The 27,577-nt window shown below is 52.5% G+C and overlaps 2 protein-coding genes across 9 annotated transcripts in view; one reads left to right on the forward strand and one right to left on the reverse strand.

Annotated features, from left to right (window-relative positions):
* FNDC4 (fibronectin type III domain containing 4) overlaps positions 1–20,806 on the forward strand; it is a 45,304-nt gene extending 24,498 nt beyond the window's left edge. The window contains 3 exon segments of the mRNA XM_074947248.1: positions 3,177–3,266; positions 11,024–11,157; positions 12,650–20,806. Coding sequence (XP_074803349.1) covers positions 3,177–3,266; positions 11,024–11,157; positions 12,650–12,685 — 260 coding nt within the window. The 3' untranslated portion in view covers positions 12,686–20,806.
* The window catches only part of LOC141984306 (low density lipoprotein receptor adapter protein 1-like), a 29,950-nt gene continuing 19,580 nt past the window's right edge, over positions 17,208–27,577 (reverse strand). Inside the window, exons 6-9 of one of the 8 annotated variants that reach the window (XM_074947244.1) lie at positions 26,332–26,447; positions 22,200–22,249; positions 19,120–19,151; positions 17,208–18,878 (exon numbers count right to left, since the gene is read on the reverse strand). In XM_074947244.1, coding sequence (XP_074803345.1) covers positions 18,748–18,878; positions 19,120–19,151; positions 22,200–22,249; positions 26,332–26,447 — 329 coding nt within the window. In that variant the 3' untranslated portion in view covers positions 17,208–18,747. Of the gene's footprint in view, positions 18,900–19,119; positions 19,152–19,174; positions 20,295–22,199; positions 22,250–26,331; positions 26,489–27,577 lie in introns of those variants that run through there. The other 7 variants (XM_074947243.1, XM_074947241.1, XM_074947240.1 and 4 more) reach the window with 7 other exon arrangements.

Here is a 27,577-nt window from a genome sequence, read left to right on the forward strand (position 1 = left end):
AGGTTTGTCAGTCTGGGAGCGTCGGGAACAGAGGCCCAGGACCAAAGGAGAGGGAGTAAAGCCACGGCAGGACCTAGCACAGCACCTCTGGTATTACAGCCACGCAGGCGGAATGGAGGCAAGCCTCTGTCCAGCATGGAGCCGAGCTCCACAGGAGCCAGGAGACACAAGGCCAGGGGGGGAGACATTTCCTGCTGCACAGCCCAGACCCAGAGCATCTGGGGCATCCTGCCGTGGGGTGGCACCTGCACAGGTTCCTCCGCTAAATCCTGCGCCGAGGCAGCAGAGGTGAGGGTGATACGCAGCCCCTCGCTACTGGAAAAGCCCATCCTAGAGAGGCACAGCGCTGCCTGGCATGCAGCCTTGCCAGCGCTGGACACCTGCTAACGTCACCCAAGCTCCCCCAGTACAGAGCAGGGGCAGAGCGATGGGGACCAGCTCCCTTGTCGTGTTGGGCTGCAGGGGGCTCGTACCAAGTTCTCTGTTCCCACCAGCTCCTTGCAGAGGGTCAGTCCTGAGGGTGGAGCGCTTTTCCCTGCTGGAGGAAAGTGATGGGGCACACTCACTTCTCGTGAGCACCTCCTGTTGGCTGGGTGCGACCCTGCACTTTCCATTTCTGTGCAGCCAGCGCCCCGTTGGCTGTCGCCCTGATCAGGCAGGTCCTCAGTGGCTCAGCCCCCCAGCCAAGTCACTCGGTTAATAGGTGAACGGATGGATGAACCCCTTCCGGGGGAGAAGGTCCACAAGGACCTGTCCCAGTGCCTATCTCTGGGCTTAGTTCTCAGCTCCTCCTGGGCTTGATGTCCATGCCTGCCCTGATACAGAGCAGGGCCCCCAGCTTCCTGCCTGGGGGCTCTCTGCCTTTATGGGTTCTTATTGCCCCGCTCTGCAGCCAGGTCACTCCTTGGAGTTAAGTCCCCTTCCAGGGTAACAAAGTCCAACAAAAGGCTGGCCCTCTGCAGGGTCTTCAGCCCTGTTTAAACTCCAAGCCCTTTTCTTGGGCATTTAATGCCTTTTCTCCCCTCCTTGGGGCTTAGGCCACTCCTCTGGGGGGAACCTGGGCCTGCCTCACTACTCTGGGTCCCAGGTTCCCAACTCAGCATCCCTATAGGCAGCAGCCACGTGCTGCTTCCCTTTAATGGTCACTGCTGCCTTCCCTGGGCTGCTTCTCACTCTGTCCTGTCCTGTCCTGTCCCGTCCCGTCCCGTCACCTCGGGGTGGGTGGGTGGGTGGGTCGGTCGGTCGGTCGGTCGGTCCGTCCGTCCGTCCGTCCGCCCGCTTCTGCTGTCAGCCAGCAACTGGAGATGCAGCCCCTGCAGTGTCTTTTAACTCAGCCTGCTGCGCTCTGATTGGCTGCTTCTCTGCAGCCTCTCTAGGCAGGCCTGGAGGACCCACCTTCAGTGCTCCTGGCCTGGGGTGCGGGTGGTAGGACTGTGAGAGCCTGGTGCAGCCAGTCACAAGGATCCCTGGGCGTGTGACACTGGGGAGGTCCCACAAGGGGTTAAACCTGCCATGTGGCTGCTGCAACAGTCCAGCATCTCTGTCCAGGCTGGGTCCCGTCTGTCCCCCGCACCCCGGGGCTCGCTCCGCCCCACACCCTGCTCCGGACGGGGAGCTGTGTTGATGCTCCTCGTGGGCACCGTTGCCCAGGGGAGGAATCACAGAATCATAGAATATCAGGGTTGGAAGGGACCTCAGGAGGTCATCTAGTCCAACCCCCTGCTCAAAGCAGGACCAATCCCCAATTAAATCAAAAGGAGTTGGCTGGGGCAAGTGCGCGATGCAGGGTGGACAGCTCGGCGCCCGACCCTGGAGCCCCAGGCTCAGCCCTCGTCCTTCTCCCCCTCCAGACAGTGGCTGTCTGGTGAGCTCTTGGCTCACGGCCCTGCCCTCCTTGTCTCCCCAGTGACTTCTCCCAGGGGCCAGCGGGTCAGTCCTCTTCCCCCTGGAGGGGTGTGCTGGGCTGGGAGATGCCAACCATGGGCTTCCCCATTAGAAGAGGGATTTCTGGGTAAACTGGCTGGTTTCTGAAAGGCAGCCAGCGCCATCAGTCCAGTGCCGCTCTCTGCAGGGCCGGAGCCAGCTTGGGTCTGGACTGGAGCCTGAGTTTTGTCCACACAGGACCAGGTTGGCCTGACCTGTGTTAAAGGGGGCAGCAGAGCCTTTGCACTGAGTGCTTTCCCCACACCTCCAGGTGCCGTCCCAGTCCCTAGTCTCACCCCAGTGTTTGCCCTCGCTGACCCCTGACCCCTCTCTGGCTTCCCGTGTCACTCTGCAGGCCCTGGCTGTGTCAGTCTCAATGGACTAAATGGGCCCAGAGAGCCCCAGACAGTCACGTGACCCTGTTGCTGTAAAACACAAAGCAGTTAAACAGCGTGCAGGCGTGACTACAGCGACCTCGGCTTGCTTAGCACCTGGCAAATGCACTAGAAAACTCACACGCCCAGTCTGCAGAGCGACAGCGCGGCTCTTTGTACAGCACGCTGGCCACCTCCGTACGCAGCCTCCGCTCTCCCCAGCCAGCTGCCGAGGGCTGGCACTGACCCTGGGACTCTGGCATGAGCAGGAGGTACATCATCATCCCAGGCCGAACCAGAAAGCAAGGAGCTGCTGCTAGGCAGGAGGTGTGTGCCCCTTAGGGTGGGTGGCACATGCTGGAGTGTGGATGGAAGGGAGGCAGGTGGGGCAGCTCTGTCAGCATCCTGCTCCCCAGCACACACAGGCCTGCCAGATATAGATGCAGCCATGCCCCAGGCCCCCCTGGCTGGTGGGTATATGCCCCCTTTCCCTGGAGCGCACGCCTCCCCCGACTATACCCCCATCTCCCGGGAAAAAGAGAAGGTGCTTTAAGTCTCAAGGGACCGTCCGGGATCAGACCAGCCAGGCCAGCCTGCTGCCTCTGACCAGCCCCAGATGCCTCCGGGGCAGCAAAGGTGTGATTGGCTCAGGTGTCCCCTGCCCTTTACACAGCTGGGAGCTGAGGGGATGAAACCCAGAGCCGTGTTTCCCCGCCCTCCACTTGTGCCCTGTTGGCCCCTATGGTTCTGGGAGTCTCCTCTGGCTCCGTGCCGGGGCTGGGTGCTGTTTCTCATCCGCCCGCAGCCTGGTGGGGGCTGCACAACCTGACAGCCCCACCAGGCCGGGCCACTCCACACTGCGCGGCGTGTGTCTTGCAGGTGACATCACTGTGGAAGGGCTGGACAAGCAGCGGCAGCTCCAGACCGGGGAGATTGTCATCATCGTGACGGTGCTGCTCATGTGGGCAGGTGAGGAAAGGGGGAGGGCCGATGCTCACTGGCCACCACCCAGGGTCCCACCCCATGGGCCTCTGGCCCCTCTGGATTCCATACAGGGGTTGGGCTGGAAGGCAGCACATGGGTGTGAAGGCGGGCGCAGGAGATGCAGCGGGCTGTGGCTCGAGTGGGGGCGGGGGGCGGGCAGCTGTAGGTGTGAAATAGGCTTTTGACACAGTCCCCAGTGACGTTCTTGTAACAAACTAGGGAAATGTGGGCTAGATGAAACTACTCCGCAGTAGGTGCAAAACTGATGGCAAGACTGCACTGAAAGAGCCGTTGTCAATGGCTCGCTCTCACGCCAGGGGGCATATCCCACAGGTCAGTCCTGGGTCCAGTACCAGTCACTGTTTTCATGAGTGATATGTGTAATGGAGTGGAGAGACTGCTTATAAAGTTTGTGGATGACACCAAGCTGGGAGGGGTTGCAACCACTTTGGAGGACAGGATTAGAACTCAAATTGGCCTTGACAAATTAGAGAATTGGTCTGAAAACAACAAGATGAAATTCAGTAAAGACAAGGGCAAAGTCCGTGTGCAGTGTTGCTGTAGCCGCGTTGGACCCAGGATGTTAGAGATACCAGGGGGGTGAGGTAATATCTTTTTTTTGGATCATCGTCTGTTGGTGAGAGAGACAAACTTTCAAGCTTACACTTGAGACCTGAAGGTGGGACAAGAATAATGAACTTAATCTGGAGCAAGGGAGATTTAGATTAGGTTTTAGGAAAAACTTTCTAACTCTAAGAGTAGTTACGCTCTGGAACAGGCTTCCAGGGGAGACTGTGGAATCCCCATCACGAGAGGTCTTTAGGAACAGGTTGGACAGACCCCGTCAGGGACAGTCTAGGTTTACTTGGTCGTGTCACAGTGCAGGGGCTGGACTTGGTGAAAGTCAATTGACCCTGACTACAGATAACCAGCTGAGCCATCGAGGCATCTAGACAGCCTTATGTGGCGTGCTGGGGAGGAGCCGGTGGTCGTGGTACATGTAGGTACCAATGGCGTAGGGAAGGGGAGGAGAGACGCCCTGGAGGCCAAATTTAGGCTGCTAGCAGGGAGACTGAAATTCAGGACCTCTAGGGTGGCATTCTCAGAAATGCTTCCAGTTCCAAGCGCAGGGCCAGGTGGGCAGGCAGAGCTTCGGAGTCTCAATGCGCGGATGAGATGATGGTGTAGGGAGGAGGGGTTTAGATTTATTAGAAACTGGGGAAACTTTTGGGATAGGGGGAGCCTATACAGGAAGGATGGGCTCCACCTAAACCAGAGTGGATCCAGACTGCTGGCACTTCACATTAAAAAAGTTGCAGATCAGTTTTTAAACTAAGAGATGGGGGAAAGCTGATTGCTGCAGAGGAGCATGTGGATCGGACAGAGACTTCTCTTAGAGGAGAGTCTATTGATAGAGATTCTCTAGGTTTTAGGAAGGAGGAGGGGGATGAAAGAGGATAAAGTATGGGCCAGATCAGACGAGAACACTCACATAAAAAAGAATCTGACACATCAGGAAAGGGCAGACAAATAAACAGTGACAAGATTTTAAAGTGCTTGTACACAAATGTGAGAAGTCTAACTAATAAGATGGCTGAACTAGAGTGCCTTGTGTTAAAGGAGGATATTGATATAATAGGCATCACAGAAACCTGGTGGAGCGAGGACAATCAATGGGACATAATCATTCATAAGAACATAAGAATGGCCGTACTGGGTCAGACCAAAGGTCCATCCAGCCCAGTATCCTGTCTACCGACAGTGGCCAATGCCAGGTGCCCCAGAGGGAGTGAACCTAACAGGTAATGATCATTGATCTCTCTCCTGCCATCCATCTCCACCCTCTGACAAACAGAGGCTACGGACACTATTCCTTACCCATCCTGGCTCATCGCCATTAATGGACTTAACCTCTATGAATTTATCCATTCTCTTTTAAACCCTGTTATAGCCCTAGCCTTCACAACCTCCTCAGGCAAGGAGTTCCACAGGTTGACTGTGCTCTGAGTAAAGAAGAACTTCCTTTTATTTGTTTTAAACCTGCTGCCCATTAATTTCATTTGGTGGCCTCTAGTTCTTATATTATGGGAACAAGTAAATAACTTTTCCTTATTCACTTTCTCCACACCACTCATGATTTTATAGACCTCTATCCTATCCCCCCTTAGTCTCCTCTTTTCCACGCTGAAAAATCCCAGCCTCTTTCCGGGGTACAAAATATATTGGAAGGACAGAACGGGGGGGAGGAGGGGGAGTGGCACTATATGTGAAAGAAAATGTAGAATCAAATGAAGTAATAATCTTAAATGAATCCACATGTTCCATAGAATCTCTATGGATAGTAATTCCATGCTCTAATAAGAATATAACAGTAGGGATCTATTACCGACCACCTGACCAGGACAGTGATAGTGACGATGAAATGCTAAGGGAGACTAGAGAGGCTATCAAAATAAAGAACTCAATAATAGTGGGGGATTTCAATTATCCCCATACTGACTGGGTACATGTCACCTCAGGACGAAATGCAGAGACAAAATTTCTTGATACTTTCAATGACTGCTTCTTGGAGCAGCTGGTACAGGAACCCACAAGGGGAGAGGCAACTCTCGATCTAGTCCTGAGTGGAGCGCAGGATCTGGTCCAAGAGGTAACTATAACAGGATCCTTTGGAAATAATGACCGTAATATAACAACTTTTAACATTCCTGTGGTGGGAAGAACACCGCAACAGCCCAGCACTGTGGCCTTTAATTTCAGAAAGGGGAACTATGCAAAAATGAGGCGGTTAGTGAAACAGAAATTAAAAGGTTCAGTGACTAGAGTGAAATCCTTGCAAGCTGCATGGACACTTTTCAAAGACACCATAATAGAGGCCCAACTTAAATGTATACCCCAAAATAAAAAACACAACAAAAAAACTAAAAAAAAGAGCCACCGTGGCTTAACAACCATGTAAAAGAAGCAGCAAGAGATAAAAAGGCATCTTTTAAAAAGTGGAAGGCAAATCCTAGTGAGGTAAATAGAAGGGAGCATAAACACTGCCAAATTAAGTGTAAAAAGGTAATAAGAAAAGCCAAAAAGGTGTTTGAAGAACAGCTAGTCAAAAACTCAGAAGGTAATAACAAAATGTTTTTCAAGTATATCAGAAGCAGGAAGCCTGCTAACCAACCAGGGGGGCCCCTGGATGATCGAGATACAAAAGGAGCACTTAAAGATGATAAAGTCATTACGGTGAAACTAAATGAATTCTTTGCTTCAGTCTTCACGGCTGAGGATGTGAGGGAGATTCCCAAACCTGAGCCGTCTTTTGTAGGTGACAAATCTGAGGAATTGTCACAGATTGAAGTGTCACTAGAGGAGGTTTTGGAATTAATTGAGAAACTGAACAGTAACAAGTCACCGGGCCCAGATGGCATTACCCAAGAGCTCTGAAAGAACTCGAATGTGAAATTGTGGAACTATTAACTGTGGTTTGTATCCTGTCCTTTAAATCAGCTTCTGTACCCAATGACTGGAAGATAGCTAATGTAACGCCAATATTTAAAAAGGGCTCTAGAGGTGATCCCGGCAATTACAGACCAGTAAGTCTAACGTCAGTACCGGGCAAATTAGTTGAAACAATAGTAAAGAACAAAATTGTCAGACACATAGAAGAACATAAATTGTTGTGCAAAAGCCAACATGGTTTCTGTAAAGGGAGATCGTCTTACTAATCTATTCGAGCTCTTTGAGGGGGTCAACAAACATGTGGCCAAGGGGGAGCCAGTAAACATAGTGTACTTAGATTTCCAGGAAGCCTTTGACAAGGTCCCTCACCAAAGGCTCTTACATAAATTAAGTTGTCATGGGATAAGAGGGAAGATCCTTTCATGGATTGACAACTGGTTAAAAGACAGGGAACAAAGGGTAGGAATAAATTGCAAATTTTCAGAATGGAGCGGGGTAACCAGTGGTGTTCCCCAAGGGTCAGTCCTAGGACCAATCCTATTCAACTTATTCATAAATGATCTGGAGAAAGGGGTAAACAGTGAGGTGGCAAAGTTTGCAGATGATACTAAACTGCTCAAGATAGTTAAGACCAAAGCAGACTGTGAAGAACTTCAAAAAGATCTCACAAAACTAAGTGATTGGGCAACAAAATGGCAAATGAAATTTAATGTGGATAAATGTAAAGTAACGCACATGGGAAAAAAATAACCCCAACTATACATACAATATGATGGGGGCTAATTTAGCTACAACTAATCAGGAAAGAGATCTTGGAGTCATCGTGGATAGTTCTCTGAAGACGTCCACGCAGTGTGCAGCGGCAGTCAAAAAAGCAAACGGGATGTTAGGAATCATCAGAGAATAAGATGGAGAATATCTTATTGCCCTTATATAAATCCATGGTACGCCCACATCTTGAATACTGCATACAGATGTGGTCCCCTCATCTCAAAAAACATAGACTGGTGTCAGAAAAGGTTCAGAGAAGGGCAACTAAAATGATTAGGGGTTTGGAACAGGTCCCATATGAGGAGAGATTAAAGAGGCTAGGACTTTTCAGCTTGGAAAAGAGGAGACTAAGGGGGGATAGGATAGAGGTCTATAAAATCATGAGTGGTGTGGAGAAAGTGAATAAGGAAAAGTTATTTACTTGTTCCCATAATATAAGAACGAGGGGCCACCAAATGAAATTAATGGGCAGCAGGTTTAAAACAAATAAAAGGAAGTTCTTCTTCACTCAGCACACAGTCAACCTGTGGAACTCCTTGCCTGAGGAGGTTGTGAAGGCTAGGACTATAACAGGGTTTAAAAGAGAACTGGATAAATTCATGGAGGTTAAGTCCATTAACGGCGATGAACCAGGATGGGTAAGGAATAATGTCCCTAGCCTCTGTTTGTCAGAGGGTGGAGATGGATGGCAGGAGAGAGATCAATGATCATTACCTGTTAGGTTCACTCCCTCTGGGGCACCCGGCATTGGCCACTGTCGGAAGACAGGATACTGGGCTGGCTGGACCTTTGGTCTGACCGAGTACGGCCATTCTTATGTTCTTATGAGCCTGATCTCCCTTCTGTAGCTGTAGCTAAGAGGACTCTGGTGATCCTTGGACGTATATGCAAGAGTAAGGAGGTGTTATTTCCTCTTCGCTTTGCATTAGTGGGACCACTGCTAGATACTGTGTCCGGTTCTGGGCCCACCCTTCAAAAAAGTTTGCAACGAGTTGGAAACGGTTCAGAAGAGAGTGACACGCAGTGTGGGTCTCCCTGAGTACATAGATAAACACTTGGGGGCGGGAGCTAACACGCTATCAGTAACAGAGTGGCCAATGCAGCAGCAGGAGAGATTCTGGCTGGACCCCAGAGCTCAGCTCCCAGGCTTGCGAGGTTAGGCTGCTACTGGCCTGCAATGGGGACCCTGCGATTTTTAGCTCCAGCCCCGCTAACGGAAGTCTGTCCCCCCGGGCTGGGAGACCCACTCCCAGCTGCAGTGCTGACACCCTGTCTGAGGCCTGGAAAGTGTGCCTCCGAGTGAAAGACTCCAGGAGCCCAACCTGCTTAATGCAGGAGAAGGTTAAGAGGGAGGGGGCTCTTTGGGGCAGTCTACCCAGAGATTCCCAGACTCTAAGGCCGGAAGGGACTCTCATGATGATCTAGTCTGATCTGCATAACACAAGCTAGAGAACCTGCCTCAGTGATTTCTGCAGCCGGCCCATTACTTCCCATGGAGCTATTAAAAGCACACCCAGTCTTAATGTAAAGACTCCAAGCAAAGGAGAATTTACCCCTCCCCTCGGTCAGTCATTCCAATGGACAATTGCCATTTTGCCAGGGTGTGAGGTCTAAGGGGGGCAGGGTAGGGGGCAACACAAGAGCTAGGCAAAAGTTTTAATCAAAATGTATTTTTGATGGCAGAGGCTTTATGAAGTAAACCAAACCTTTGTGAACAATGTTTTTCTTTCTACGATTTTAGATTTTTTGATTAAATGAGATTTTGTTGCGATTTTTTTTCTTTCTTCTCTTTTTCCTCTGCACATGGTATTGATGAGACTGAAACTGGATACTGCAGCCAGTCCTGGTGTCCACATTTTAAACAGGATGTTGAAAAATTGGAGACCATGCAGAAAATAGCTATCAAATTATTCAAAGGCTGGAGAAAACAAGTGAGAGACTTAAAGGGCTCAATCTGTTTAGTTATGAAAAAGAAGATTACAAGGTGAATTGTCTAATTACCTTAATGGGGAGAAAACCCCGAGTACTAACAGGCTCTTTGGTCTACCAGTAAAAGGCAAATAAGAACCAATGAAGCCAGACAAATTCAAAGGAGAAATTAGGCACAAATGTTTAACAGTGAGGGTGATGAGCCATTGGGACAAACTCTCAAGGAAGCAGTGGAGTCTCATCTCTTGATGTCTTAAAATCAAGCCATGCTGCTTTTCTGGAAAATACTTTAGGGGGGAGTTGTGGGAAGGGGTAGGGTGTTGGGGAGTTGTGGGGAGGGGCGGTGTTGGGGGAGTTGTGAGGAGGGGCGGTGTTGGGGGGATGGTGTTGGGGGAGTTGTGGGGAGGGGCGGTGTTGGGGGGATGGTGTTGGGGTATTTCCGGGGGGTGGTGTTGGAGACAGTAAGTTGCAGGAAGGGCACAGTGTTGGGGGATGGTGGTGTTGGAAGAAGGTGGTATTTAGGGCAATGTGGGCAAGGGGTGGTGTTGGGGGTGTTGTGGGGGGGGGGTGTTGGGGAAGACGTAGGGAAGAGGTGTTGTGGGGAAAGGTGGGGTGCTGGGGGAGTTGTGGGGAAGGGTGGTGTTGGGGGGAAGGGGAGTTGTGAGGAGGGGTGGTGTTGGGGGGATGGTGTTGGGGGAGTTGTGGGGAGGGGCGGTGTTGGGGGGATGGTGTTGGGGGAGTTGTGGAGGGGGTGGTGTTGGGGGAGATGTGGGAAAAGGGTGTTGTGGGGAAAGGTGGGATGCTGGGGGAGTTGTGAGGAGGGGTGGTGTTGGGGGGATGGTGTTGGGGGAGTTGTGGGGAGGGGCGGTGTTGGGGGGATGGTGTTGGGGGAGTTGTGGAGGGGGTGGTGTTGGGGGAGATGTGGGAAAAGGGTGTTGTGGGGAAAGGTGGGATGCTGGGGGAGTTGTGAGGAGGGGTGGTGTTCGAGGTGGGTGTTGTTGGAAGAAGGTGGTATTTGGGGCAATGTGGGCAAGTGGTGGTGTTGTGGGTGTTGCAGGGGGGAGTTGTAGGGTGGGGGTGGTGTTGGGGAAGACGTAGGGAAGAGGTGTTGTGGGGAAAGATGGGATGTTGTGGGGAAGGGGAGTTGTGAGGAGGGTTGGTGTTGGGGGGATGGTGTTGGGGGAGTTGTGGGGAGGGGCAGTGTTGGGGGGTGGTGGTGTTGGAAGAAGGTGGTATTTAGGGCAATGTGGGCAAGGGGTGGTGTTGGGGGTGTTGTGGGGAGGGGGTGTTGGGGAAGATGTAGGGAAGAGGTGTTGTGGGGAAAGGTGAGGTGCTGGGGGAGTTGTGGGAAAGGGTGGTGTTGGATGTATTGGGGAGAAGGGGAGTTGTGAGGAGGGGTGGTGTTAGGGGGATGGTGTTGGGGTACTTCCAGGGGGGTGGTGTTGGAGACATGTGAGTTGCAGGAAGGGCAGAGTGTTGGGGGATGGTGGTGTTGGAAGAAGGTGATATTTGGGGCAGTGTTGTGGGCAGGGGGTGGTGTTGGGCACAGTGTTGGGGACACCCCCCCAAACCATGCCTGTCTCTCCCTGCAGCGGTGATCGCGCTCTTCTGCAGACAGTATGACATTATCAAGGACAACGACTCCAACAACAACAAGGAAAAGACCAAGCCATCCTCAGAGCACAGCACCCCGGAGCGACCCACGGGGGGGCTCCTGCGCAGCAAGGTAACAGGGGGAGCGGGTTACTGGGGGATGGGGTCTGTGTGTGCGAGTCAAAGTGGTCGTGTGGTAAGAGACCTCAGATTTCTTAAGACAAGGAGCAGTTTGGGGCAGGGACTGTCTCTTAGTATAGTCATGGGCAGCAGCCAATGGAAGGGATCCCCGACCCCCATGGCTCTTTGGAGTTAACCCTGGTAATAATAAATATGGGGTAACGGGGCTCCTTTGAGGCTGCCAGTTCTGCTGTTTGTTTAATGAATTTTAGCCAAGAACAGTGTGGCCGGCACCTGGCTCAGTAACCGGAGAGGGTGATAACCTCCACCTCCAGCCACAGCAAGCTGCCTGCTCTCTGATACTCATTCTTCTTTGATTACAAGGCCAGAAGGGACCACCTGTGATCATCTAGTCTGACCTCCTGTATGACACAGTCCGTACGACCCCATATCAGCTTATCCATTAGTCTCTTGGGATTGATATCAGGTTGATTGGCCTATAGTTATCCAAATCATCCTGCTCGCCCTTTTTGAATACTGGCACACACTAGAGCTCTTCCAGTCATTTGGAATTTCTCTAGTGGTCTGAGTTATTAACAATGAATACCAGCAGCCAGAGATCCTCAGCCAACTCTTTTTTACTCTTCTGTGACAGTTCTCATAGCCTGAGAGCTGATTTTAAAATGGTTATCCCTAATAGATGCTTTTTAACATTCTCCCTGGTTACTAATGGCCTGGAAAGAACTTCATCCCCATGTGATACAAGCAGTTGTTATCTGTCTGTCTCAGGGTTTCATACAGCTGCCCATCACCACGTATCTGAGCACCTTCCACCTGAAACTCCCAGCAATCGCCCAGTCCCTAGAGACTGGGGTGGCTGGCTCGTCTCATTTTGGGGCAAAATCTCCATTTGGGGAGGGATTTGGGTTGTTTTTTTTTCTAATGCTATTTTCTCTGTGTTGGTCAGTTGGGTTTCTTAGGGGCGTGGGGGGCAGTGCTGGTGGGTTGGGCTTATTGGGGAGGGAAGGGGGCAGTCAGGGGCAGAAGGGAATGGTAGCAGTGGGTTGGATGGGGGAGGGGGCGCGATGTTGTTTATCTGCATTTTGTGCAGGGAGTCAGTTCACCTTGAAGTGCTTTAGTCTCTATTGAGTCTCAAGTTTTATAAAGAAACCACGAGGAGAGGCTAAAGCCAGAGCATGGCACCAGGCCAGGGGAGGCGGGGTGTGCGCCGCTGCTCCACCCGTGGCTGGGGTGCACCTGCAGTGCTTGGCCCAGCGGGCGGGAGGGGAGGATGCTGTCACTGGGCTCAGGGAAGAGGGGAGCGCACCCCCCACTTGGCACATCAGTGGATCTCTCAGAAGTGCTCAGTACCCACAACTGGGACCAGATCTCCAAAAGAGCTCAGCATAGTGGATCCCTGTGGCGCAGGGCGCGCTGAACCCAGGAGGAATCTGGTCCTGAGTGTTTTGGAAAATCTGGTCTTAATGCTGATTTTTCTCTTGTAGAAAAAGTCTCTATCTGTCAATATCATTGAGGTGTGAGCACAGATCAGCTCTGGATCCGAGGGCCCTGGGAATGCTGCCAGAGCCGAGGAAGATCATGGGATAAAAGGACAACACCAGGCTGCCAGCCTGCAACCCTCAGCATGCAAAGACTTGTTTATCAGAAATTATGCTTCTTCCAAGGCCTTCTCCCCATGAGGGGATCTGCATGGAGACCGTTTGGATGATGCATGCAGAACTAAGCCTCACACCCATCATGTAATCACCCATGGGCCGCTCGGGAGTCAATGGGGAGCCTGGAACAGCACCGAAAGAACAAACAGCAATATCCGGATTTCAAGGGATGCGGGAGCCTCCTGCTGATGCAGGGATAATGTCGTGGAAGTGGGCTCTCATGGCCCTGTCACTCAGCAGCTGTTACGTAAACGGCAGTGTGTCCTCATGTTCACGCCTGTTACAGCCTTAGGTATGGCCAGACCTAAGCCAGGCTGCAGACATAGCTCCAGTCACCAGAGAGCCCTAGAAGGGGCCTAGCTCTCATTCAGCGCGCCTGGAGCCTCAGAGGGATTTTCTGTTTGTTTACGGTCCCAGAGAAGTGCCCGCTTTCCAGCCCCCTAACCCTGCAAGCCTAGACTGTGGGGCCCATGGAGGTGGAGCAGGTGCTAGCTCAGGAATGGCTGCCAAGAGAACTGATCGGAGCTGGGGAGGTTTTCGCAGCACTCCCCAAAGTCTGGAGTCTGAATTGCAGGATGGCCCCATGCCCCCTGCAGACGTGACCAGAGATGGTATCCCAGCCCAAGGAGGCAGGAGGTTGGCTGGGTCACTGAGCTGACTTCAGCTACTGGCAGCTCAGATGAGCTTCCATCCCTTCCCTTAGTATGAGTGTGACCACCCCGGGGAGGTGAGGACCTCAGACCAGGAAGGGCCAATGCTGCCTTGTGCTGTGCCCAGCAAACAGCAAAGCAGGGCCTTGCTGCAGAGACAGCGGGATGCAGGGGAGAGTGCTCCCTATCACATCTCACGCCTGCCCAGTTTGTAGGGCAGCAGGGATGTACCCAGTGCACATAAAAACATATCCCCTGCTAACTGCATTGCCTGGGAGGTCTCCAGGTCATGGTTCAGCTCTGGGTGTGGGAGGGAAATCTAGCACATGTAGCTCTGACTCCTCTCCTCCTCTGCCTCTGGCTCCCTCGGAGGCTTCCAGCATGCAGAAGCTCTGTTCCAGCAGCCCTGGTGCAGGCTACATAGAGCCAGAGTCTGGGTCACTGGGAAACACCCACAGGCCCCAGAGAAATGTGTGTGGTGGGGGAGAGAATATCGTGCTGAATCCCCATGCCCCTGGGGGGGCAAAGGCCTCAATGCAAACTGTCTGTGGCCCGTCTGCCTCCGCCCATCAGGCAAAGGCCTCACCACAGGGCCCTGCCCCAGCCCCCTCACTCTGCGGGGCAAAGGCCTCACCACAGGGCCCTGCCCCAGCCCCCTCACTCTGCCAAGGCCTCACTCTTGGTGCCTGCCCCAGCTCTATCCTATTGCTCCTGGCATTGAAGGCTTCACTGCAGGCCCTGCCCCGCTTGCAGCGTGGTTTTAGGTTGGGTCCCTATGGAGTGTGCGAGGGGGTAGTTCCTTTATGCACCAGTGCATGGCCTAGAAGGGGTTGGTCTCCATCCCTAGGGAGATGCTGCTGCTGGAGAGACTGTCCCAGGGCTTCCCAGACACACAGCGCCTGCTCTATGTAGGAGACAATGGTGTCAGAGTCTGTGCAGAGAGCCATTCCTCCTCCCTAAGATGCAACTAGGAAATGTGCTACTCCAGCCCACCCCCATCACATCACCAGCCCTGAACATGGCAGAGTTCTCCCCCACCGCAACCCTTTGCAGCCTCCTGTGCCCTCAATGACTGTCTTGGACATGGCCATGACATATAATTTCCAGGCCACCTGGAATCCCGGAGTTAAATCTCTCTGGCAACAGGGGCCGGGTGGGCAGGATTCTACGCCTGAGTTATTCAGTGTCCGTTCAGTCACAACCCCAGCCCGGCAGCTCACAGACTCTGGCTCAGCGGGTCTTTACAGCCTGAATCCTTGCCTGTGCCTCAGCTGTCACGTAGGGGAAACGCTTCCAGTCCGACAGGGCGATAGTCCCACTCCTGCCGCACTCCCCACGGCTCTCTGGCTGCAGCTGTTACTCCTTCCCCCCAGAGCAGGCAGTGCCCCCGGCCCAGGTTCCCATGGGAGAGCGTGGTGCTTATTCCACTAGGCCCTTCTGCTGGAAAGGAGCTGACCCAAGCAACTTGGAAACACCAATGAAACCCACCAAGTTCTTGTACCCACCAATTAACCCTCAAGTTCAGGGCTGAGGAGTATCCAGGGCGGTTAAAGCTGAACACCTCCTGCTAGCACCCAGACCCCAGGGTCCATGTGGCATCACCGTGGAGTGAATTCTGTCATTTGGAACCAGCATTGCTCCTAGCCAAAAGGCTGAGGCCAAACCAACCCCAGCCCCTCTCCCCCACATCTGCCTTCCTCCATCAGAAGAGAACAGAACAGCCTCCACTGGAGGAATGACAGGTTTGTAGCCTGCTCCCCCAGGGGCTGGGATGCTGTCTGTGCAGCCCCAGGATTAATGAGAATCACAGGATCCAGTGTCTTCCAGGAACTTAATCTTCAAGCAAAGCACTTTCAGGACTCTTCCCTCCAGGTGCTGCTCGGCTCCTGCCATGGGCATACTGGGGGCAGGACAAGTGACTCCCTGTGGCAGGGTCTTTCCAATAAAAGTCTCTGGCCCAAAGGCAGAAGGGTCGCTGCGGTGGCTAGTCCAGTGTGTGCACAGTGCTTGCAAGCCAGCTGCCCAGGCTGAGGGACAGACCCACTAGCACAGGATGGGATGGTGCTGGCGGGCTAGGCAGGGGGAACAGAGGAGACACAGAGGTTCTGATGCAGGGCAGTGACAATGGCAAAATGGGGGACAGCAGAGGCGGTACTGGAGCTGAGGGATGGGAGTCCCTTGGGCTCTGCTCCTGGATTTTTCTTCAGCTCCGCAACTGCTGGCTCCTGGAAGAAGAACGGCCTCCCCTTCCCAGCAGCTAGAGCGTCTCATGCTCCCACCAGCCACCTTCAGCACAGACCCGCTCCGGGGGGCAGGGCAGTTCTGGAGACAGCACACTTCTCCCCTTGGGGAGCAGGCCCTCCGCCATCTGTCCATGCCCATCAGGGAGATGGCCTCTGCTTCTCTCCAGACAGCATGGGCAGTGACCAGAACTGCTGCCTGGCGGTCTCTGCTGATGGCTGGAGCCCAGCGACAATGCTGTTCCTGGCTGAGTCACCTGTAGAGAGGGGATCTCTCTCTCACCCCCCCCCCACCTCGGTCCTGTTGCATGCATGCTCACTCTCGCATATATGCACAAGAAGCTGGCAGCCCACCCTCTGCTGTTCTCTGTCATTTGCCAGATCAAAGTGTGCTGGTGATTCCTAGCAAGCATAGCCCTTGCTATCCCCTCCTACCCCACACTTCCCTTGCACAGGACCTCAGCCCAGGCTGGGTCCCTACTGGAAGCTGCTGCCAGGAGTCCCTATTGGGGAAAGTGATTCACCCATTGCCCCCCTCCCCTAATGGTCCCATTGCTCTGCAGGGCCTTGAAGTGGGAGAATTGACCCTCCGTCTTTGCAGCTCCATGGCACTGGTTGGGGCTGCCAGACCACCTGCACTTGGCAGAACAGTAGTTTGACAGAGAAATGGGGCTGGCGGCTGAAGAGGGAAGAGCAAAGGCATTGTTTGCTCCCAGGATGGAGTCTCAGAGAAAATGGCAGCAAGAGACACAAGATGCAGGATCCAGAGCACAGAGAACAGAAACCTGCACAAGCTGTTCTCCTCATGGGCGAGGAGCAGGGCTCCCCCATCTGCACTGTTGGGAGGGGAATGCTGCAGGACACCAGCTGGCAGAGGGGATGGAAGGGCTTAGAATCTCCTGCTGGGACAAAGGGACATGCACACCAGATTATACCAAGTGCAAGCAGAGGGAGGGGGCATTAGCCTGTGTTCCTAAAGGGACCTCACTTAATGAGACAAGTGTGGGGGGGTGGAGCCTGGACATCCCACTGCCCCCAGAAGCCCCTGCTGGTAGGGATCACTTGCCCCCTTGCTATCTGGGACTAGGCATTTTGACCCAGGCTTGTGGCCCGTGCTTTCACAGTCCTGTCATGGAGCTGGGGTGCACAGATCACACAGAAGAGGTATTGGGACCTACCACTCCTTAGCATCACCTCAGAGAGCTGGTGCCTAGTGGTATGGCTGAGGGCAGGGACCTTCTCCTGCTGCCTTACAGTCTCTTTGATTGTCTTCATCCCAGGGTGACATGTCATCATCTACTGAAGCTATCACTATCACTCAGGCAGCAGGGGAGGGAGCTTCCTGACAAGGGGCAGGGCTGAAGGTTTAAAAACCAAACCAAGCGGGTAGCAAGGGGCACGAAGAGCCACTGGCCTGCTTCCTCAGTAATCCTTCCCCTCCCAAACTCAGAGGGACCCAGGAAATCTATGCTAGAGGCCGCAAGGACAGAGTCAAGCTTACAATGTTAAAAAACTCATTTTATCGCACTCTACAAAGGTGGCATTTTCATTTAAAAACCAGTGATTTCACCACATGACAGTGAGAGTCTGAAGTAAAGGATGTGGGGGCTGCAGGTGTCAGAGCTATGAGGACCTCCACCCCACAGACGCAAGGGGAGCAAGCAGAGCCCATGGCTTTGTGCCCTCTCTGGGCTACAAGAAATGGGTTCTCTGGGACTACCAGCAAAGGACAGCAAAGGGGTGTGACACCTACACAGAAGGAGAGAATAACCCACTTACGAATCTGTGGGCAGCACCCTCTGGCCTAGCTAGGCTGGAATTCAGACCAGATGCTCAGAGGACTCCCTCCTGCCCTTAAATCTAGGACTTCCCTAAGAAGCAGGAATCTGCTGACCCTTATCCCAAAGGAGAGAGGCAGTAAGGATACAGGGCTTGCAGGGGGCATCATCCACACAGTCCTTCAGTTCACACTTCCATGCTTCAGCTACAGGAAAGACTGGAGCTATGGGTCTCTTCTACACAGAGCAAACACAGCAAGCAAGAAAACGTGTGAGCCAGAGAAAACTGAACAATGCTCTGGACTCTCTGTGCCTGAGAGTGCACGCTCAGCTAACAGCGGTGAGCACCACTGTGCACTGAGTGTGCTTGGAAACTCATGCCCAGCTAACCATGGTGAGCACACTGGAATTCATGCCCAGCTAACAGTGGGGAACACCCATATGCATGGGGCAGTCGTGCTCAGGAACACAACATGGAACACGGCTGCCCTGCATATGCTGGGTGCTGAGTGGTGCTCAGCGCGGTTTGCTGGCTAATGCATTTTCTAGCATGCTGCATTTACCCAACATGAGGATGAGGCCAAAGCCCTGAGACAGCTGTGCCCCAGAACCAGACAGCAGAGGAGGGAAAGGCCTTAATTGAGTTGCCAGCCCAGTCAGTACTGGGAACAAGCAGCACCCTTGGTCATGGGGTCAAGCCCAGCCAGTGCACCAGGGAGCACAGGGAGCTGTTCTGAGGCCCACAGGGCTGGGTGACCCCATCTCACCAATTCCAGTTGACCATTACTGGCACTCTCCATGAATAGGCTGAGGAGTAGGCAGGCCATGGATGCTGCACTCCCTTTCTCCCGCTCGTGGAAGTCCCTGCCGGGCTGGGTGGTGGCACAGAGCAGGGCAGTGGGTGTGGGAAGCCAGCCCTGCCACTGCCTGGGCTGAGCCTAGTTGTGGGGAAGCCCAGAGGTTGTTGGCATGGCAGCTTCACTAGTACAAGCAAAAATGAACATACAAAAGAGTCAAAGAAACCTGCCTGGCCAAGTCCCAGGAGCAAAGCAGGGAGAGCTGCCAGCTAGTCCAAAGGCACAGGGCAGAGAGGAGAGCAATGCCTTAGGCACAGTGTGGGGAAGAGATGCTCCTTGGTCCACGTTCCAGGTGCCAACTGGTCTGAGCCTCAGGCACAGAGAGGGTTCTGACTGGTTAACCCAATATGGTGATATATAAACACTGGAAGACTGACAAAGCCTCATTAGCCTGTGGAAACCTTAGAGGATGGTCCCTTGTGGCAGGTGGGTGCTTGGCCTCCAGTGCCCCCATCCCATTTCATCCTGCTGTGTTGGGGGCATGCCAGGTGGGGCCCAGCTCTGTGGTAGGCGCATGATGGACGAGCTGCCTCCTGGTGTGGGAGACACAAAGTCTGAAACACAAAAGGGCATGAGCCCCAGACCTGTGAGAGGATGGCTGGGGGGATGGGGCCAAGGGAGGAGACGGGGGGACGGGAGAGCAGGCAGAACTTGCAGGAGCCCTCTGGGTTGGGCCTATGAGTACCCCCGGCCACATTGCACCCTGGAGCATGCCTCTACAGGGAAATCTTGGGTGGGAGCAGGGGAGAAGAAATACGACAGAAAGCCCTTTACCTGCTGTGTCTTGAGTGCCCTCCTCAGTGCAGCTTGGAACAAAGAAGAGAGCACACATTACACCCTTCTGTGAAACAGGACTGCGGTGGCATCTGGCCATCAACGCCATGGGCACAACAAATACACAGGTCCGTAAACCCATGGGGAGTCTCAGGCACGTGCAGGGAGCCCCACGCACTCGCCAGGGCAGATAAGATGAAAAGGCAATGTGTTGTTCACTGCAGCTGATCTGCCTGTGCTGTGACCTCATCAGATCCCACAAGCTGAGCTGACTCAGTGACAGCACCCAGTCCATAAGAACCACCACACTGGGTCAGACCAAAGGTTCATCCAGCCCAGTATCCAGTCTTCCAACAGTGGCCAATGCCAGATGCTTCAGAAGGAATGAACAGAACAGGCAGTCATCGAGTGATTCATCTCTTGTCATCCAGTTCCAGTTTCTGGCAATCAAAAGCTAGGGACACCCAAAGCATGGTGCTGCATCCCTGACTATCTTGGCTAATAGCCATTGATGGACCTAAACTCCATGAACTCATCTATTTGAACCCCGTTATAGTTTTGGCCTTCACAACATCGCCTGGCAACAAGTTCCACGGGTTGAGTGTGAAATACTTCCTTTTGTTTGTTTTAAATCTGCTGCCTATTAATTTCATTAGGTGGCCCCTGGTTCTTGTGTAATGTGAAGGAGTAAATAACACTTCCTGATTCACTCTCTCCACACCAGTCATGATTTTATAGCCCTCTGTCATATCCCCCATTAGTCGTCTCTTTTCCAAGCTGAAAAGTCCCAGTCTTTTTACTCTCTCCTCCAGAGAGAAGGGGGATTGTATGAGGCACTGCACTGCCTCACAGTTACAATTTATCAAGGTTTGTGATGGACTCTCCATCAATGGTAATTTCTAATTCAAGAAATTATTGTGGGGCAGATCTCTGGCCTGTGTTATACAGGAGGTCAGATTAGAGGATTACAATAACTCACAGACAGACATGGTCTGCAGGATCTCCTCGTGCACCGGTCACTGTGGTGGCTGGGCAGGTTATTTCGGTCTCACAGCTCCTCCCCGTCTAGTGTCATTAATGTGGTATCATCCCCATTCCTCGGAGAGCTTTAATGAAGACTCTATATGAGCCCGGACCTCACCGCAATCTCTGGGTCCCCAAATGCACAGACTCTGCTGGGTTAATTATCCTTCAGTCAGGGCTCAGGGCACCGACTGAGCCATGTTCCTGGACAAGACAATCTCAGGCAAGAGTTTTGGAGCTATAGTATCAAAGGTTTCCCCAAACTCCAAGGAGTGCCCTCTTCCCCACTCCGGGTGCACCCTATCTGCAGGTCTTCCCCCCTCTCCATCATGGCTCCCTAACTCTGCACATTCTGTGACTAATTTAAACAATCAAACCAATGTGGCCTGTTGAAATCTGTTCTTTACAAGCTCCCGCCCTGCTCTGGCTGCACCGGCTTTCATTCCTCTTTAGCTTCCTCACTACCCATAGTGCAGAGAATTCTGTTGCCCTGCCCGAAGAGTGCATCTCTTACTCCTGAGGACATTCTGCACCAAAAAAATAAAAATTCTATGCCAAAAATATAAAAATTCTGCGCACAATATTTTAAAATTCTGCAAAATTCTGCAGAAGTTATTTGTCAAAAAAATGTAGAGGATCCAGCATAGCATTGGGGAGCACAGGTCATTGGCTGCACAGACATTGGAGATGACTGTGCAGCTCCCCCCAGGACACTGACTCAGCAGTGAGGCTGCACCCAACCCTGACACAGTGCAAGGACCTGGCCTGCCCCAGAAACACTCCAGGGCAGTGCCCCTCAGTGCCAGGGTACCAGGTCTGGGTGGGCAGGCTCAGCAAGACAGGGCACAAGTGTGGAGGGGCTTAGTGTGGGGGGGATCCAGGTGGGGGTTGAGAGGGTTCTATGTGGGGCAATCTGGGTGCGGGCAGCTCAGTGCGGGATCTGGGTGCAGGGGGGATCTGGATGCACAGGGGCTTGTTGTGAGGGGTTCTGGGTGCAATGGTAATGGGACTCTGCAGGGGGTCCAGGTGGAGGTGGTTGGGGCTCAGTGGGAGGGGTCTGGGTGTGGGGGGAATAGAGCTTGTCAGGGGGGTAAAGGTGTGAGGGGGCTCAGTGGAGGGTCCAGATGCAGCTGGTTGGGGCTTGGTTGGGTGCGGATCTGGGTGTGGGTGGCTTGTCAGGGTGATCCAGGTGCAGGGGGAGTGGGGCTCATCAGCAGGGGGGACAGGTTCTGAGTGCAGGGCTGTGAAGCTTGGTGGGAGGGTCTGGGTATGAGGGGGGTCTGGATGCACAGCAGTTGGGTGGATGGGGGAGCAGCTCCCTGTACAGGGATCCCACCCCCTGCAGTTGAGGAGTGATGGGTGCAGGAAGTGGGGCGAGGGGGGATGGTTGCAGAGCTTCCTTCAGCTGGGGGAGAAATCAGGGGGTGGGTCTGACCCAGCCCCAGATGCCATGCGAGGGAAGAGGAAGTCCAATCCTCCTCAGCCCAGCCGAGACTAGCAGCTGAGCCTGGCACAGGGTGGGAGCCACCAGCTGGGCCTTCCCCAGTCCCGCCTCCTGCCCCACAATGATTTACCTCTCTGCCAGCTGCCCTGGGCCCCCGAAACATACTGCTGGGGAGGGTCACATGACCACTCTTGTGGCTTCCCTTTGCTTCCCTGTCAGAAAGTCATTTTTCTGCAGGGAAGCAAAGAAATCTGCGGGGGACATAAATTCTGTGCATGCACAGTGGCGCAGAATTCCCCCAAGAGTAGAATCTCTGGAGCGTTAGCATTCAGCACTGCTCCACAGGGACTTCTCCAAAGGAAGATGAAGCCACAGAGACAACCCCTCTTCCCCACAAATGTTTGTTTCAATGCAGTTCCCCTTTGATATCTGACTATGCCAGTAAAGCTAACGGCACCCCTGGAACAGGCTGGAGCAGGACGCACAGCTTACATCTTCATAGGGAGGAGAAATTGGAGCACTCATCTCATCTAAAGACAGGAAATGGCCCCACCTCCTCAGGCTTCAGGATAGCTCTGGGCTTGGGTGGGCCCCGCTATCCTATGGTACCTACCCAGAAAAGGCTTCATCGAGATCATCGTCTTCCTCCTCCTCCTCATCCTCCTGGCAAATCAAGAAAGAGGAAAGCTTCAATCCCAATAGATGACTCCGTCTGGGGTACTGCTCCCACTCAGCAACATGGCCCTAATGACCTTGCCACACCTCCTACATGCAGGCCTGATGCCCCGGACACACCTCCCACGTGCGGCCCCAAGCTACAGGACAATAAACCCCAGAAGCTTTGCACTTGAAAAGGGCACTGTCTTTTCCTGGGAATCAGCATGGTGAGAACATAAGAAAGGCCATACTGGGTCAGACGAAGGGTCCATCCAGCCCAGTATCCTGTCTACTGACAGTGGCCAATGCCATGTGCCCCAGAGGGAGTGAACCTAACAGGTAATGATCTAGTGATATCTCTCCTGCCATCCATCTCCACCCTCTCACACACAGAGGCTAGGGACACCATTCCTTACCCATCCTGGCTAACAGCCATTAATGGACTTAACCTCCATGAATTTATCCATTCTCTTTTAAACCCTGTTATAGCCCTAGCCTTCACAACCTCCTCAGGCAAGGAGTTCCACAGGTTGACTGTGCTCTGAGTAAAGAAGAACTTCCTTTTATTTGTTTTAAACCTGCTACCCATTAATTTCATTTGGTGACCCCTAGTTCTTATATTATGGGAACAAGTAAATAACTTTTCCTTATTCACTTTCTCCACACCACTCATGATTTTATAGACCTCTATCCTATCCCCCCTTAGTCTCCTCTTTTCCAAGCTGAAAAGTCCTAGCCTCTTTAATCTCTCCTCATATGGGACCTGTTCCAAACCCCTAATCATTTTAGTTGCCCTTCTCGGAACCTTTTCTGACACCAGTCTATCTTTTTTGAGATGAGGGGACCACATCTGTATGCAGTATTCAAGATGTGGGCGTACCATGGATTTATATAAGGGCAATAAGATATTCTCCATCTTATTCTCTGATGATTCCTAACATCACGTTTGCTTTTTTGACTGCCGCTGCACACTACGTGGACATCTTCAGAGAACTATCCATTATGACTCCAAGATCTTTCTCCTGATTAGTTGTAGCTAAATTAGCCCCCATCATATTGTATGTATAGTTGGGGTTATTTTTTCCAATGTGCATTACTTTACATTTATCCACATTAAATTTCATTTGCCATTTTGTTGCCCAATCACTTAGTTTTGTGAGATCTTTTTGAAGTTCTTCACAGTCTGCTTTGGTCTTAACTATCTTGAGCAGTTTAGTATCATCTGCAAACTTTGCCACCTCACTGTTTACCCCTCTCTCCAGATCATTTATGAATAAGTTGAATAGGATTGGTCGTAGGACTGACCCTTGGGGAACACCACTAGTTACCCCTCTCCATTCTGAAAATTTACCATTTATTCCTACCCTTTGTTCCCTGTCTTTTTGTTGGATCATATTAAAGAAGTTCTGTATTAAAATCACAAATGAGTTTGATTCTCCATAGTTTAAATTCCAGGGTATTACTAATTAAGAGGTCTCTTGGTTTTTGGTACTGTTTCTCTCCCTCTATGTGTGAAACTTGCAAGCTGCTAATTGTGTTAGTACATTCTAAGACAGAGTCTGTTCTCAAAGCAATTCCTTGTAACAACAACTACTCACACAGAGAGAGACTCAAAGCAATACTCTGTAACAACAGAAACAGCACCCAGAGACTCCCCGCCCTTTTGTTGTATTCATCTCGCTTTGTTAACAATTGTGATTAAAATAGAGATAGAGGATGTATGTAGATGGATGCTTGGTGTGGATAATAACTGAGTGATCAGGGAGGTGCCAGCCTAAGAATCCAGTGTCCATCGGCTGAAGAAGGCGTCAAGTGGAAATAACCAGAGGACCCCCGGAGGGCAGACTGGAATCCACCCAACAGCCTCAAGAATGGGAGAACCAAAGAACAAGATAACATCTGGCAGCACGGAGCCGTCAGGAATGTGCCATCTGCTGATTGATTCAGCAACAGCATGATGAAGCAATTCCCATAGACTGGCATAGGAAGAAATTCCTATAAAAATGGACTCTAGAAAGTGAGAACTTTGGAGTCTGATTCTGCAAATCAACTTTCAGGAGCATCAGATGAGCATCTGACAAGGCCCTGCTCCCTCCTCATGTCCAGGCCACCTGGCCAGTGGCGTGGCATGAGCAACTCTAAGGCTGGTAACTATGATAACGACCTTGCAGAACCTGTGTGTGTGTGTGTGTGTATGAATGAACGTGTGAATAAATATGAAATTGAATGGAATGTTATAGCTATAACTAACTGCTTACTATGATTCTTTCTGTATTCACAATAAATGTGGCATTTTGCCTTTTCCCCTTTAATAAGATCCTGCTGGTTTTTATTTTATTGGTATAACATTTTAACCAGTTCTCAATCCATGAAAGGATCTTCCCTCTTATCCCATGACAACTTAATTTACTTAAGAGCCTTTTGTGAGGGTCCTGGCACTGTGAACCACAGCTTAGCCTGCAAGTGTGCGTGGTGAAATTGTTTGGGCTAGGGCACAAAGGAAAGGCCATGGTGCTTGGAGGGGAGAGAACACAGAATTCCTACCCTGCCTCTCTTGGTGCCCAAAGGAGACCACAGAGTACTTGCACTTGGGGTCTGAACTGGGGCATGAGTTAGCAGACTTGCATCAGAGAAGCCCGTTACACACAGAATAAGGCTGTCCAGAGAGCACAACAGGGCCTGGTGCTCATAGGATTATAGAATTGTAGGACTAGAAGGGACCTCAAGAGGTCGTCTAGTCCAGTCCCCTGGCCTCATGGAAGGTCTAAGTATTATCTAGACCATCCCTGACAGGTGTTTGTCTAACCTGCTCTTAAACATTTCTAACGATGGAGATTCCACAACTTCTCTAGGCAATTTATTCCAGTGCTTAATCACCCTGAGAGTTAAAAAGTTTTTCCTAATGTTCAACTTAAAAAACCCTTGCTGCAATTTAAGACCATTACTTCTTGTCCAATCCTCAGAAGTTAAGAAGAACAATTTTTCTCCCTCCTTCTTGTAACAACCTTTTATGTATTTGAAAACTGTTATGTCCCCTCTCAATATTCTCTTCTCCAGACTATACAAACCCAATTTTTTCAATTTTCCCTCATAGGTCATGTTTTCTAGACCTTTAATCAATTTTGTTACTCTTCTCTGGACTTTCTCAAATTTGTCTACATCTTTCCTGAAATGTAGCACCCAGAACTAGACACAATACTCCAGCTGAGGCCTAATCAGCACAGAATAGAGCAGAAGAATTAATCCTCCTGTCTTGCTCCCAACACTCCTGCTAATACATCCCAGAATGAGGTTTGCTTTTTTTGCAGCAGTGTTCCACTCTTCACTCATATTTAGCTTGTGATCCACTATGACCCCCAAATCCCTTTCTGGGCAGTCATTTCCCATTTTGTATGTGTGCAGCAGATTGTTCCTTCCTAAGTGGAGTACTTTGTATTTGTCCTTATTGAGTTTCATCCTATTTACTTTAGACCATTTCTCCAGTTTGTGCAGATCATTTTGAATTTTAATCCTGTCCTCCAAAGCACTTGCAACCCCTCCCAGCTTGGTATCATCCACAAACTTTATAAGTGTAATCTCTATGCCATTATCTAAATCACTGATGAAGATATTGACCAGAACCAGACCCAGAACTGATCCCTAAGGAACCCCACTCAATATGCCCTTCCAGCTTGACTTGACAGCTTCCACAGCAAGCACTGCTCAACAAACCCCTGCCCTGCCCCATCCCTGAAGGTCAGTTAAAGGACTCATAGAGCATAGAGCTCACCCTCCTCCTGCACCAGAGCCTGCCACGCTGCTCGGCTCTGTCCAGCACATGAGAGGGCTCAGGAGTCAGCAGCACAAGCCAAGCGGGGGGGAGGGGGGGCTGTCTCAGCCAGGGGAAGACAACAGGGGAGGAATTGCTTTTCCCTAGCATTCTGACCTTCCCTGATGCCCAGTGACCGGAATCCCAGCCCTGGATATACCTGGGGGGAGCCAGGCCCAGCTGCAATGCTCTCTACTGTGGTGGGGATTGGCAGGCTCTTAGCTACCCCAAGAGGACTCAGTCTGCACCTTACAGGGGCAATGATCTGGATATACTGTACCTCAAAGTGGTGTTTGAATGGGGTGCTCCCCATGGGGACCGGAGCTGGCTCACTTGTGCTGCCTGGCCTGTTGCTCTCCAGGGTACACTCAGGGTGGGACTGTTCCTGCACAGAGCCTGAAACAGGGTGAAAGACACAGAGACAGAGCCTGGGAGTCCTGGGGGCAGGTGAGGAAGATACCTTAGAACAGGGGTCGGCAACCTATGGCATGTGTGCCAAAGACGGCACGCTAGCCGATTTTTAATGGCACGCTGCTGCCTGCCGGGTCCCAGGCACTGGCCCCGCTCAGCCCGCTGCCAAACCCAGGCCGGCAGCGGGCTGAGTGGGGCCGGCAGCCAGGGGACCCTGGCAGGCAGCAGCATGCCATTAAAAATCCTGCCCACCCCGGCCCGCTCTTCTCCGCCCCGCCCCCCGTGGGGGCAGGGTGAAGAAGCTTGGTCCTGCTGGCTACTGCGGCAGGGCAGGCAAGGTCCCCCCTCCCCCGCCTCTTCCCCCAGCGTGCGGGGTTCCTGCCCCTCCTCCTCTCCCTCCCTGCCACCAATCAGCTGATGGCCCTTGCGCAGGACAGGGAGAAGCAGAGCCGCAGCGTGCTCGCAACTCCAGGGAGGAGGCGGAGAAGACGTGGGGATGGGGCCTTGGGGAAATGGGGGTGGAATCAGGGCATATCCCCTCCAGCCCCCTGCCGTGAGCCGCTCTGGGCAGGGAGCTGGGAGCACCCCCACGACCCTAGCCTATACCCCCAGCCCTCTGCCCTGACCCCTGCACCCCCCCATACCCCAGCCTCCTGCCCTGCACCCCCCCCACAACCCCAGCCCTGACTCCAGCCCCCCCACACATACCCAGCCCCCCCACAGCCCATGCCCTGACTCCTGCACCCTCCTCACACACCCCCAGCCCCCTTCCCTGACTCTTGAACCCCCCACATATACCCAGCCCCCCATGCCCTGACTCTTGCACCCCCCACATTCCCACCCCCACCCTGAGAACCAAACGGGAGCTCCTGCACCCCCCCCCCCGCCACATTCCCACCTGCACCCCTCGCACCAAATGGGAGCTGCCCAGGTAAGCACTCCACACCCAAACATCCTGCCCCAACCCTGAGCCCCCTCCCTCATTCTAGCTCCTGGCCAGACCCTACACCCCATCCCCCAGCCTGCTCCTTCACCCCCAGCCCTGTGCTCAGTGCACTCCCACCTTCAGCTCAGTGCAGAGAGAGAGGAAGAGAATGGGCTAGAACCAGGGAGAA

Source organism: Natator depressus, chromosome 3 (assembly GCF_965152275.1).
Source record: "Natator depressus isolate rNatDep1 chromosome 3, rNatDep2.hap1, whole genome shotgun sequence".
Classification (NCBI taxonomy): domain Eukaryota; kingdom Metazoa; phylum Chordata; order Testudines; family Cheloniidae; genus Natator; species Natator depressus.